The 13,870-nt window shown below is 43.2% G+C and overlaps 1 protein-coding gene across 1 annotated transcript in view; it reads right to left on the reverse strand.

Annotated features, from left to right (window-relative positions):
* Nucleotides 1-7,607, reverse strand: part of LOC106810173 (solute carrier family 2, facilitated glucose transporter member 3-like) — a 10,804-nt gene extending 3,197 nt beyond the window's left edge. The window contains exons 1-10 of the mRNA XM_014813455.1: nucleotides 7,578-7,607; nucleotides 5,647-5,748; nucleotides 4,674-4,834; nucleotides 4,081-4,205; nucleotides 3,539-3,709; nucleotides 3,086-3,196; nucleotides 2,568-2,656; nucleotides 1,396-1,494; nucleotides 518-657; nucleotides 373-379 (exon numbers count right to left, since the gene is read on the reverse strand). Coding sequence (XP_014668941.1) covers nucleotides 373-379; nucleotides 518-657; nucleotides 1,396-1,494; nucleotides 2,568-2,656; nucleotides 3,086-3,196; nucleotides 3,539-3,709; nucleotides 4,081-4,205; nucleotides 4,674-4,834; nucleotides 5,647-5,748; nucleotides 7,578-7,607 — 1,035 coding nt within the window. The remainder of the gene's footprint in view (nucleotides 1-372; nucleotides 380-517; nucleotides 658-1,395; nucleotides 1,495-2,567; nucleotides 2,657-3,085; nucleotides 3,197-3,538; nucleotides 3,710-4,080; nucleotides 4,206-4,673; nucleotides 4,835-5,646; nucleotides 5,749-7,577) is intronic.
* Between the last annotated feature and the right edge of the window lie 6,263 nt (nucleotides 7,608-13,870).

A 13,870-nucleotide genomic window follows, 5' to 3' on the forward strand; every position in this document is an offset into this window, starting at 1 on the left:
ACGTAACGTCACAGAGACACTGCCGTAGCGTCACAGAGACACTGGCGTAACGTCACAGAGGTAGTGACGTGACATCACAGTGACAATGACGTAACATCACGGAGGCAATGACGTAACGTCACAGAGGCAGTGACGTAACATTACAGAGGCAGTGACGTAACGGCACAGAGACACTGACGTGACATCGCAGAGGCAATGACGTAACGTCATAGAGGGAGTTGTCTTAACATCACAGAGGCAGTGACGTAACGGCACAGTAGGCAGTGACGTAAATCACAGAGCCAGTGACGTAACGTACAGAGGGCCACTGTACGTACGTCACAGGCAGGACCACTGATCGTTAAGCGTCAAGAGGCAGTGACGTGACATCACAGAGACACTGCGTAACGTCACAGAGACACTGAACGTAACGTCACAGAAGCACTGACGTAACGTCACAGTAGACAGTAACGTAACGTCACAGAGACACTGACGTAACGTCACAGAGGCAGTGACGTAACGTCACAGAGGTACGCACCTGCGACCCAATCGTTCGACGAGGTAGACGGACACAAACGTCGACAGCATGTTGACAGTGCCTAGTCCTATCGTAGCATAAACGGCGCTGGTTTCAGCTAAGCCAGCCGTTATGAATATGGACGTGGAGTAGTAAACAACCTGCAATGGTAGCGTGAGCCTTTCATTTTTATGTCTGCATTCATCGCATGCAAGAAGTAAGTTATAGCAAGTCGCTAAACGGAAACAGCTTAGTATTAGTTAGTATTAGTAATACAATTAGAGAGAGAGAGAGAGAGAGCACGAGAGAGAGCGCGATTAGTAGAGAATAGACAGATAGTAGAGAGAGAGATGAAGGAGAGAGGAGAGAGAGAGGAGAGAGACGGAAGAGGAGAGAGAGAGAGAAAGAGAGAAGAGAGAGAGAGAAAGAGAAAAATTAGAAGAACAAGAAAAAGAGAGAGAGTGAAGAGAAGAAGAAGAAGAAGATAAAAAAAGAACAAAGAGCGAGAGAGAGAGAGAGAGAGAAGAAGAAAAAGCGAGAGAAAAAGAAAGAGAGAGAGAGAGCGAGAGAGAGAGAGAGAGAGAAGAAGAAGAAAAAGAAGAAGAAGAAGAGAGCGAGAGAGAGAGAGAGATAGAGAAAGAGAAAAAAAAGGAAAAGAGAGCGAGAGAAAAAGAAAAGAGAGAGAGAGAGAGAGAGAGAGAGAGAGAGAGAAGGAGAACAACAACAATAACAAGAGAGAAAGAGAGAAGAAAGAGAACAAAAACAACAACAACAACAACAACAACAACAACAACAACAACAGCAACAACAAGAGAGCGTGATAGAGAGAGGGGGGAGAAAAAGAGTGGCGAGAGGTTATGCTCATCATCAGGCGTCTCCGCTGGTCTATATGCACGTACCGCGTTCACGCCGGACAACTGCTGCGCTAAGTGAATTGCGATGCTAATGAACATTGGCTTCCTGAGATGCGGCTCCCTGAAGAGATACGTCCAGTTCGTCTGCCGATATGTAAGAGCGTTAGTAAGTCTTCATCGTCCCTGGCGGGACATAAGGATCGATGCATCTATTTCCTCCTGCCATCCAGCTCTGCCTATGGACACGGCCTGCGCCTCGTCCCAAGAGAGAGGGTACAACAATCCCCAGCGAGAGAGTAACTATTTTGAACACAAGATTGAGTATACTTATATCGGTTAGCCACCGCCACAACGTGCCCGTTCCTATATAATTGACAAATAGCAACTCGAATCAAATCGACGAAATTGGATAGCAATGATCAAGGGGTGGCGCTAGAGATTGCCGACATAGGGTCGATCATCTCCGACGGTTGAAGAGAAAGTTCCAGTGGGCGGTGGGGTGGGGTGGGTGGAAGATATAAACTCACATTGCAAGTAGGGCGTAAAAATCAAAAATTGGTAGGCCCGAGTTATATTTGTCCAAATTTCAATATTTGTTATATTAATACTATTTTTTATATTGTAATATATTGTATGTAGAGATAAATCAGTCCTTCGTCCTGCTGCTCGTCTTCTTAAATTATTGCGACTAACGAATCACTCTACAACTGACGCGAGACTGTTAATTTTTTCATATTAAACTCTCTATTCTAGTTACTTATTTTCCCCCTGTAAAGGAGGGTGCGAAACCTTCCCGATGGAGAAGCTGTAGCGCCCTCTGGCGCTAGCCCTAGTAACGGTATTCTATATATGGCCAACATGGGTAGCACCAAGAGCACCTAATATCCATGTATCTTCTGGAAAGTCTCTTAATTCTAGTTCTGGATTTTAGTAGCATCTACGTACCAAATATAACAGTAGAAGGCATAGCTCAGAATGAACATGTAACGTATAAAATTCAGTCTTAAATTTTGCAAGCGACAGTGCTAATGAAATTTACACGTACAATGGTGGCCCGTTGCGTGCATAGCGTTACCGCAATAAGGAACTCGAATAAACGCCCTATACAGAACAATGTACTGATTTTTGTGTGATCTCAACTGTTATAACAGTCGCCACAATGAAGTATATTCGCTGCTGCCGTGGATCTTTTTATGTAATTTATTAACTGCACACACCGTCGGAACATCCTTTTGCTCTCTAGCCAGAGCATGGATTTCATACAGTTCGGTACTTGAGTAATATTTGCCTCTCAAGTACATCAGCGCTGGAAAGAGTTATAAAGTATAAAATCAAATTAGTTCGTCAGTCAGTCAATTAAATCAGTCAGTCAGTTAGTCAGTCAGTCAGTGAGTCAGTGAGTCAGTGAGTCAGTCAGTCAGTGAGTTAATGAGTCAGTGAGTCAGTCAGTCAGTGAGTCAGTCAGTGAGTGAGTCAGTCAGTCAGTCAGTCAGTCAGTCAGTCAGTCAGTCAGTTAGTCAGTCAGTCAGTCAGTCAGTCAGTCAGTCAGTCAGTCAGTCAGTCATGCAATCAGTCAGTCATCTATACTTGTTCCCCGACATTCCGTTTTAATCCATCAAGGACTATTGACGGTCCGCCCAGCATTATGCTCGTGACTAGTTCACAACAATAGCTGGCCTATTCATATTTACAAACGCTCATGAATCGCGTGTACGCGCAAGCGCACTATACGCACCACTCTCTGCCTTTTTCACGTCGTTTTTGGCAAAGAGAAGATATCGTGGCGTCTCCGGTAGGAAAATACCCATTGTCAGCAGATTGTATATAGCTGGCAGAGCGCAGACACCTATGGGAGGAAAACGTCATAACAATACAAGAGCGCATGAAACCATAAACTATAGCTTAATTATTGTCACTTGGTTACTTGCTGCACAATGACTGAAAGCATCACTAACATTAATTATGCGATAATAACATAATTACAATAATAATTATATAAAATACAATATTATATATAGAATATAAACATAGAATGTATAATGTAAATAAAATAATGATTTATTATATTATAAGTAATATAAATAATTATTGCGTTAATTTTAAAATAATGTTCATAGAGGTTCTCTAACGTGAATTTCGTTTTCATTGCTGATCGCGCGAGTGATTAAGTCGCTAGATGTGACCTCACCCAATAGATAGGGCCAAAGCTCCTCGTTGCCTAGCAACTGTGGAAGACCGAGGATCTGTGAGATGAGGATGGAGATGACGACAGCAGCTTGGTGCATGGTACCCATGGCTCCTCTCAGGTGCTTCGGCGAGATCTCCACTATGTACAGTGGTACTGCGCCGGACGACAGCCCTAGTTAATAATAATAATAATAATAATAATAATAATAATAATAATAATAATAATAACAATAACAATAACAATAAGTTAGATAAACAATAACAATAGCTGATAATGATGTGTATGATAAACATAACACTAAAGAGCAATCGCGTATATAAAGTAAAAACAATCACGTGCACAATTCGGAGATAATCACGTGAACAATATGGGAGCACTCACGTAATTAAGTAGTCGAGAGACAACCAGACACTGAGGTGTATATAATAAGATATGTAATAACATATATACATAACAACTGTATCAATATATAATATGTTTATACGCAACCAGCAGACAAAGAGGAGATAATAATATAGGCAACAGATTAGTTGCAGCGTTACCTGCGTGTATACCGATCAGAATTCGGCCGACGATGATCATTTCGAAGGAAGAGAGCATTTTAGAGAATATAAACAGTGCTGCGGATACGAGAGCCAATATGTTATTCAGCAATATTGTTGGCTTCCTATAAGAGAACAGAACACAATGTACTCAAATTGAAACGCGTGTGTGTGAGATATACGTTTAACAAAATTGCGAGTACGTGCATTCACCATGTCGAGCCACCTTGCTACTCATTTTTATAGGAAACTTGTGAGTCTGCGCATGCGCACTCTACGTGTATAATTTCAACAAAATAATATTTCTTTTGGCGGAAACCTGGCTTGTGCAAAACGATATTACTATATGCTTTAGTATATGGAAATTGTCTTTGGAAATAGAAGTTTGGCGGATAGACAATTAAGGCACCTTATAATATTTATTCAATAAACTTAGATGTTGGAATAGGCATTATTCATCATGTTAAGCCACTAGTGAGAATGTACCCTCTACTCTAGTTAGATGTTCAACAAAATATTTTTCATGCGGAAAGGCTCAAACACTCTACCGATGCTACAGTATGGTATCCCTCACTGTTTTCATAGGCGCTAACCTGCCCAACTTGTCCGTCATAAACGCAGTGCTCATGCCGCCGAAAACGCCACCTGCCGCCGTTCCGGCGACAGAGAATGACCAGAGAAGATTGAGCATGCCATCTGTCATCGGCTCACCAGTACGATCGTAGTAGGTCTTGTTATAGAAGTCCTCGAATACCTAATCAATTCAGTTAAATGAGTAGAATGTAATATGTGGACCACTGATTTCTCTGCAAGTAGTCACTATATTTTTTACTATATTTTATACCACATATTTTACTACATTTTAGACCATTTTCTACTATATTTTATTCGCTTGTAGTTTATTACTTTGCTATGAACGAGATGTATACATCCAAAATGGTCCGAATTTTGAATATTTTGTGACATAATTAGAATATATTTATCTGTCTGCCAGCATACCTAGACTATAATAATGAGAAAACCAATGTAGAATAATCACAGAACTGCTTCGAGAAATTAATGCGATTGAATTTAATTGTACATTTCCCCATACTAGTACTCAAGTATTTCAAATGATGATATGAAAGTAATGGTATTTTCGCTCCCTTTTTCCCATCGTGCAACGCCTACAGACTATTGGACAAAATTTTATCGTAATCGTTATACCGTCAGGCGTCGTCTTGTTGACGTAATGGAAAGAAGGACATCGAAAGAGAGATAAAGAGGGAGGGAAAAGAGGAGAGAGAGAAAAATTGAGAGAATACGAAGGAAAGAGAAAGGGAAGAGAGAAGAGAGAGACGGCGAGAGAGACGAGGAAACAGAGAGGGAGAGAGACGAGGAGAGGTCAAGAGAGAGAGAGAGAGAGAAAAAGAGAAAGAAAGTGAGAGCGAGAAAAAGAGAGAGGGGAAAAGAAAGGAAGAGATATAATAAGAGTATATATACGTTCTCGTAGCGTGTATTTATATAGAGATTTGCCGGCTATAGCGTGAAGCACGTCGTATTGGCTGGCTGATTCTGCAACATTACCTTCTGCGGGGCATTGATGACGCCCAGATTGTATCCGCACTGGAACGATGGTCCCAACACCATCGATGAGACAGCGAAGATCAGGGTCCATGACAAGCCAGCCTGTGCCAAATAGTCACATAGTCAAATAGTGTCAAATAGAGTCGCTCCCTGTACAGGGCGAGGCAAAGGCGCGCACGGCAATCGGCGTACATTCAGGCTAAATAAATGCATTTCTTCGTTATTTGTTTTGTTTGTTAGTATTGCTCTCCGCCAACTTGTGGCTGATTACGATTAGATTTGGCCTTGATTTGGCGCGTACCATATTTATCGCGAGTCAAGAACGGTCAGCAGTTATCCTTGACGATAAACGCTTACACAGGCGCCCACCAGCGTATATAAAAGGATCAGAGTAGTAGATAAAAATACCTAAGTAAAGAGTACTTGTTTTAACTAGGCTGCTGAGCAAATAATTATTTTTCGGCAATCCCTATTTAATTCGGTTGTTCTTTGCTTTGATACCCGATAGTAGAATATACACACCTAGTTTTGCTGAAGGGGTCGTTGTCGTATAGGGTACCTAGGTCGCATACGCCTACTCCCTAACCCTAACCCTAACCCTAACCCTAACCCTAGCCCTAACCCTAACCCTAACCCTAACCCTAAACATATCAGATAGTTACCTCGGGTACATATATGTAGTACCCTATACCACAACGACCATTCGTGCCCTAGTTTTACAGTGTAGCCGGATTTGAGTACATAATATTATGATGGTTCTTAATTTCTGATCACATAGATAGGCTGGCTAATTATACACAACAGCACTACTGTAGCTTGCACGTTACAGTTTAACTTTTAGATATATATTTAGTTAGTGATTTATTCACAAATTAAGAATTCTATCTATCTATCTATCTATCTATCTATCTATCTATCTATCTATCTATCTATCTATCTATCTATTTATTTATCTATCTATCTATCTATATATATATAGATATAGTATACATAGTATAATATCTATATGATATATTATAATTATATGATACGTTAAGTATATATATATAGGTATATATTATATAATTGCTGATGAGGCTTAGAGTCTATGACTGTCGGTAGAGTGCTCGAGCGTTAAGCTTGGCAGAGGCGTAATATTGCTATTCTTGTAGAGTATACTTAAAAGGAGAGTTTACTCTAAGGTTCATAGCGGTATTTCAGCTATGTCTAGGTTATAATACGCCTACATAAACAAGTTTCAGGTTCAATACCATTAGGAATATTTATTAAAAAAATGTTTAAAACTAGACGACTACAGTGATTACAGGGCAACGACGGTGGCGCCACGTCAAAGCGCACGATCTGATATAGTCTGCGCAAAAACACTTTCCAACCAAGGGCTGACGAGACACGGGAGGGTGATTTTGTATTTATTTCCATTAAAAGCAAAGGATTGTAATTATTTATAAACACACATATTAATTTCACGTTATGAAGATATGGATAAAGTACTGTGCTCTAAAATGAATACTCGTCGTTCGGTAAATAGGGACATTTAGTATAGAAGTATAATTGCACTTTTAGTGATTAGGCCCGTCGGTCATGTAAGCCTGCAAAATATAATGGTTACAATACGGCAAGCTTTTTCGAGTGGCAGCCACGCGTCGCGGGGTCTGTCGATGGCGCGCTTCACATTTTGTAGGCGTTGATTTGCTACAGGAAATAGAAGTATGAGAGAGACAGTTAGAAGAGGCTCGTAGTGAGAGAGTAGAAGTAGAAGAACAGGAAGTAGAAGGCTCATACCCAGGCCGCGGCAGCGTGGCCCCACAGTTCTGTACAACTGTCACGTGAGGAGCGCCATAGCTGTGGTGCAGTTCCAGGCCTGCTAGGGATATGTCTGATATTTCAAGCCGGTACGGAGATGACGGTACGCCATATATTTGGCTATATACCTTGAGTAATCGTGCGTCCAATAACTCCATATTCACAGATAGTATAGCTAAGACATAATGTAGTCCGATGCTGATAGCGCCTACGTATCTAGAATGATATTTATGGCAATGATGCACACAGGGCCGTACCCTTCTAGGCTTGAATACAAGAAGATATCTATGGCAGAATGCATCTCCGCGTACCCGGGCTTGAATAAAGAAAGTCATGATAAGAAAGTAGTACTAGTAGTTGTGAATGTTGTACCGGCGTTAATGATGTTAGTTTAAATTACAGAAAAACATGCCATGGATGCGTTTTCCTATGGGATTCGCTATATCTTTTTAAACACTGCATGTTCTTACAGATGGTAAAATTAAAAATTTCACTGCTACTGGAATGGATTGTTGCACATGCTATGCTGCTACTCGGAAATAAAATTGCACTTAACTATCGCGGCACATTGGCCAAGAAAATAAGGCAATAGTTATTGTAGCTAGGTTCGGCACTCAGCATTCCGCCAGCGCCCCAACTAGGAACTAATCTAAGTTATGGCTTCTACGATAATACATACATTGTACCGGCGAAGAAAAAGTCATTTGTGTATAATTCCAGTTATGTCACAATATTTCTTACGCTACTTGTATACTGTGCGCAACTTAGGTTTCGCTTATCTACTTATTTGGTATTTCAACACAGCGTGGGCAGGAATCAGATTCTTTTTATTGCGAGCAAATTATTATATCTTGTCTTATATATATACCTGATATACTTAAGGCGCATCTCTACATCGGCCAGTGTCACCATGTGAAGGCGCATTCTACATCGCCGTGTCCGTCATGTGGGCGCATCTCTACATCGCCAATGTTGAGCGCATCGCTAATCGCGCGGTGTCACCATGTGAAGCCGGCATCTCGCTACATTCGGCCGTTCACCCTGGTGAAGCGCATTCGCTACACTCCGCCGATGTCACCAGCTGTGAGCGCATCGCTACCACCTCGCCGTGTCACCCAATGTGAGCGCGCATCCTCTGACATCGGCCGTGTCACGCGCATGCGACGCAGCTCATCGCCAAAACGCCGCGTGCCGTGATCACATCGTGGGCGCATCGCATACGGATCGTCCCCGGTGTCACAATGTGGCGGCATCTCTACTCGCCGTGGTGCAGCCATGTGAGCGCGTCGCACACCACTGGAGCTGGTCGGCCGTGTCCACCCATGTTGAGGCGCATCTGCTGAATAGCACGTGTCTGCCATGTGGGCGATTTGCCAAAGTGTCGCCATTGGGCGCGGTCGCTCCCGATGTGGCGGCGTCGCTACAAGCCACCCGCCGTCGCGCGTGTCACCATGTGTGTGAGCGGCGTCGCGACACTTGCCGTGCGCCATGTCCAGCGCGTCGTCATGTAGCCGCGCATGCGTCGATGTGAGCGGCATTACGCCGGCGCATGTGAGGCGCTATCGTCATGTGAGCGGCAGCCCTCGGATGTGAGGCGCAGCATAGCATCGTAGCGCCATCGCCGATGTTGAGCGCATTGCGCTGTGAGGCGCATGTGCCATGTGAGCGCCAAAGCCGCGCAGCGGGCCCCCGCCGTCGTCATGGTGAAGCGCGATTGCCCATGTGAGCGCAAGTTGCCAATGTACGCGCATTGCCGATCGTGCAGCGCATCGTCATGTGAGCGCCATCGGGCACATGCTGAGCGAGCAATCGCAATGTGAGCGGGCATTGCCATGTGAGACGCATTGCTAGATGTGAGCGCGCAGTTGCCATTTGAGTGACGTCGGCCACAGATCGCCGTGCTGCTCATGTGACGGCATTCGCCATGTGAGCGGCATCGCATGGTGAGGCACAGGAAGGAGAAGGGTGGCCGCCGGGTATGAGCAGGGTGCTCTGACGTATGGTGAGCGCAACGTCGCCTGTGAGCGAGCATCGCTACACTGTCGGCCATGTGAGGCGCATGCTCTACATCGCCCGTGTCGTCATGTGGGCGCATCTCTACATCGCCGTGTCCGCCATGTGCGCCGCATCGCTACATCGCCTGGGTGCGCCGATGCTGAGGCGCATCTCTGGCATTGCGCCGTGTCATCCAAATGTGAGCCGCATGCGGCCACATTCGCGGTGTCTCCTTGAGCGATCTCTACACTCGCGTGTCTCCGATGTGAGCGGCATCGCTAGCACGGTCGCTGGGTCACGCCATGTGAGGCATCGCTACAACTCGCCGTGTCACCCATGTGAGCGGCGATCTCCTACATCGGCGCAGTGTCGCCATGTGAATGCGCAGTCGCTACACCGCACGGCGATCGCAGGTGGTCGGCCGATGGTGAGACGCAGTCGTCATGTGAGGCGCATTGGCATGTGAGCGCATTCGCCATGTGAGCGCGATTGCGATGTGAGCGCATTGGCCATGTAAAGCACGCATTTGCCATGTGAGGCGCATCGCCATGGTGAGCCGCATTGCCATGGTGAGCGCACGTCATGTGGAGCGCAATTGCCATGTGAGCGGTCTATCGGCCAATGATGTGAGCCGCACGTCGCCCTGGAGTGAGGCGTGTCGCCATGTGAGCCAATTGCCGCAATGGTAGAGCGCACGTGATCGCCGACTTGGGCGGGCGATCGTCAGATTGAGTCGCGCGATCGAGATGTGAGCGCATGCCATGTGGAAGCGGGCCATCGCCCATGTGAGGGCCATGTCATAGGGTAGCGCAGATCGCCATGATGACGCGCATTGCCGATCGTGAGACGCGATCGTCATTGAGCGCATTGCCATGGCTGAGGCGCAGATCGCAGATTGTGAGCGCATTGCATATGGTGAGCGCAGTTCTCGCCATGTGAGCGCGTCGTTTGGTTTTTGTAGGTCTGAAATTAATTGCTATGTATTAATCAGATAAGGTCGGAATGTCGGCAGCTAAAAAACTTTTCCGCGCTCACGGATAGCTTCGCAGCTCTGCCGGGAATCGGACTGATTGTGTGAGGCGCGTGTCGCCTCGTATTCATTTGCTGGCGTGTACGCGTCAGTGGATCAGTAAATTAGGGGATTGGCGCGATTCCGCTGACGCGCCTGTCGTGGTTGTGGTGCGACGAGGAAAGACATAGATTCAACAACGGGAGATTAATTCTTTTGGCAGTCGGGCCACTCTACCAACAGCGTTTAAGTCAACGATGCAGAGGCCCGTGAGTTACATATGGAGGGCCGCAGATGACTAGAAAGATGATAAATAAAATAAAAAGTAAACCCATAAGTACATAGTAAGAATATTTTTATTATGCCATATGTTATGAGAACCGAGGAAAACCATGAATAGAATATTGCATGCAGTTATCTTCACTGTATCGAATACCTGATACAGGGGAAAAAGTAAATGTAAAATTGCGAACAATCAACAAAGAAGAATAGCAATTCGGATTAATCAGCATAAACAAATTACAAATAATAATAAAGCAATATATTAATGTAGAAAATTCACTAATGTTGTTGAAAGACTCGGAATCATAATAATGAACTACTATGTAGACATGCGACGCTCCTTTCACTCATATAGTCTAATATATACAAATGTCATGTTTTTCGCTCATTCTCTCAGATTACCAACTAAGTAGTAAATAAAGACCTAAATATTAGGCTAGGAAGATGTGTGATTTCAAATTGAGCAAACCACTGTATGTTTTTTGTTTTTAAATTCTTTGTATAAGTAATGGAATTCAACGATTGGATTTTAAAGTTTACATTCTTGGCCAAATGCTCACGTTAACACATCAATTTCCTTGCTTTAATTAAGATTTGATATGCGTAACAACCTATTATTCCGAGATCCCCCCTTGGACCAGACACGTTTTGAGAATATCAGAATTTTTGCATTCGGAAATGGTAGTAGGCAGTACAGATATAGCGTAGCTGTATATGTGTAACTATAGCCAACACTAAACCAAGTTTTCGAGTGAGCGCAAAAATTCTGTTGCGCGGTAACAGTGCAATGCGTTATAGACTAATGCCAAACACATAATATTCGTCGGTCGAGTTTTGGGCACAGAGTCCGAGTTTTAATGTGCAGAGTACCGCTGCCGGCGAAAAACAATTCGAGCTTTTTCGGTTTTCAGAATCTTTGGTAATAGAGTTGTGTACTGTAAACCTTCATAAGATGTGATGGCAATTTGAAGAGAGTTGGGCACACGCGTCTAAATGGGGCGTGTTTCTTGACCCAGTCGATCAAAACAAGCTCTTCAAATGGGTCGAGCAGATGATAGAGCGTGGCCCGGTGCCCAGCGATCCCTCTCATCTTTGCCAAGCCACGGTCTTTCACGTAAGGGTGGCTTACCATGAGGGAAACTGAAAATGCAAAAAAGAAAATAATCAGCAATCATGATGCCTATAATAACTCATCTTTCACTACATCGGATTTCAGTGTATTGTACGCACATAAACAGTACATTCGGCAAATGTCTGCATGATTATTAACCTACTCACTGTACTGTAACGCCCGACGCAGGCGTGTGACTAAACGTCCAATATACAACATTGTGCAACAAGTATACAATAAGCGTTGGTATTCAACCCTAGAGGCTAGCAATACCGTTTCATGGAGCTACTGTACTTGTAGTTGTACAGTAGGATGAGTAGACCTGCAGTGTCAGGACAGTAGGGATAATATTAATCGGTGATTTTTTTAGTCTTAGTACGTCACATTATCTTTTACAAAACATTATACGAAAAATACCTGTGGAACGTCTTTCCAGATCTCTTTCTCTAGGCGATTGCAACAGTTGATGGCCACGCAACATGTAGGCATTTTGAAGCATTAGTCCTCAAGCTTTACTAGTGTCAGTAGTGATGCGCTACGCAGGCGGACTGCACCAATATGGCGCTGGTCACGTGACAGTTTGTGATAAAGCTGGCGACGCTGCCAGCACACGGCGAACGCTGGAGCGGCGTGTGTACGAGCGTTCTACTTCTATTCTATTTCTGTGTGCGCTTGATGTGTAAATAATTTTACAATTGAAATTAGGTATCTTGGTAACAAGATACGGGTGTGGGTATATACGATTTGTTATACAGTAAGTACAGTTGTAATGCAGTAAAATCCTAGAGGCTACGATGGTTCCTTAAAGCAAGACTGCCCTTTTAGTTTAGCTTTACTGAGTTTCACGCTACGGCGATCATCAGACAGACTTTAATGAAGAATAAACCTTATACAACATACTATAACCTATATTACATGAATGGCGCTATGTTTTACGTAATCTATTGTTATGTTAGTTCTATAGTTCTATATTAAAATCGATCATTGTTCTCTGAGTCTATTGTGTTGTTTCGGCTTCTTGACTTTTTTGTTTGTTTCTATTTTATGCCCGCCATTTTTCTGATTCCGATCTATAAAAAACAACCATTCAACAGAGTTTCTAGACTTATACAAGGGTAGGGATAAATATATATATATATGTTATAATCATTATTATTATACTATATATATATATATACTAATAATTATATACATACAGTACATAATATAAGTGTGCTTAAACAGGTGAATCCGAACTGCTTCCGCTACCAGCTGGGGTGCGTCTGGTCTAGGGATAGCCTCACGTTAATTCCATGCTGGCAGGGTTTAGTTGTGATAGTCTTTCTATCCATTCCCGGTATTTCGACCGCTTAGGTGAAGGACGTTATGGTTGGATGTGTTTAGATTGTGGATCCTTTATTATATTCTTTTATTTTTCTTATTGACCGTTTTCTCCGCCAGCGACACTTCTTACGCGCGCAGTGCATTATAGTTGGTGTGAAGTTGCGGACGGGACCAGGGGCTTAATTGACGGCTATTTAACGGCGAGAGTAGTGAGTCGAATTTTCGTCGGCACGGATACGAAGCTAAGCTTCGTACCTACTCGTTAGAGTAAGTTATGAGACGGGCAGTTGCTGACGAGTTTAGACAATGTTTTTGTACAAGTCATTTATATATATATATATATATATATAGTTATTGGTAATATTGTATGTAGTGGTGTTATATAGTATACATATATATGGTGAGAGTGAGAGAGTATGAGTATATATATATTATATATCTAAAAACATATCGATAATCTAATCATATATATAATATATTATCCTACCCACTGTATACGTTAGAATCCTTCTGTTGAATGTTTGTTTTTTATAGATCGATCAGAATAATAATGGCGCAATAGATTAGAAACGAAACAAAAAAAGTCAAAGACCGCGAACAAACATAGACCAGCAGCAACAATGGATCGATATTAGACTATAGAATTAGAACTACCATAACAATAGATAACTAAAAACAATAGGTCGCATTTATGTATATAT

Source organism: Priapulus caudatus, unplaced genomic scaffold (genome assembly GCF_000485595.1).
Source record: "Priapulus caudatus unplaced genomic scaffold, Priapulus_caudatus-5.0.1 Scaffold416, whole genome shotgun sequence".
Taxonomy (NCBI): Eukaryota; Metazoa; Priapulida; class Priapulimorpha; order Priapulimorphida; family Priapulidae; genus Priapulus; species Priapulus caudatus.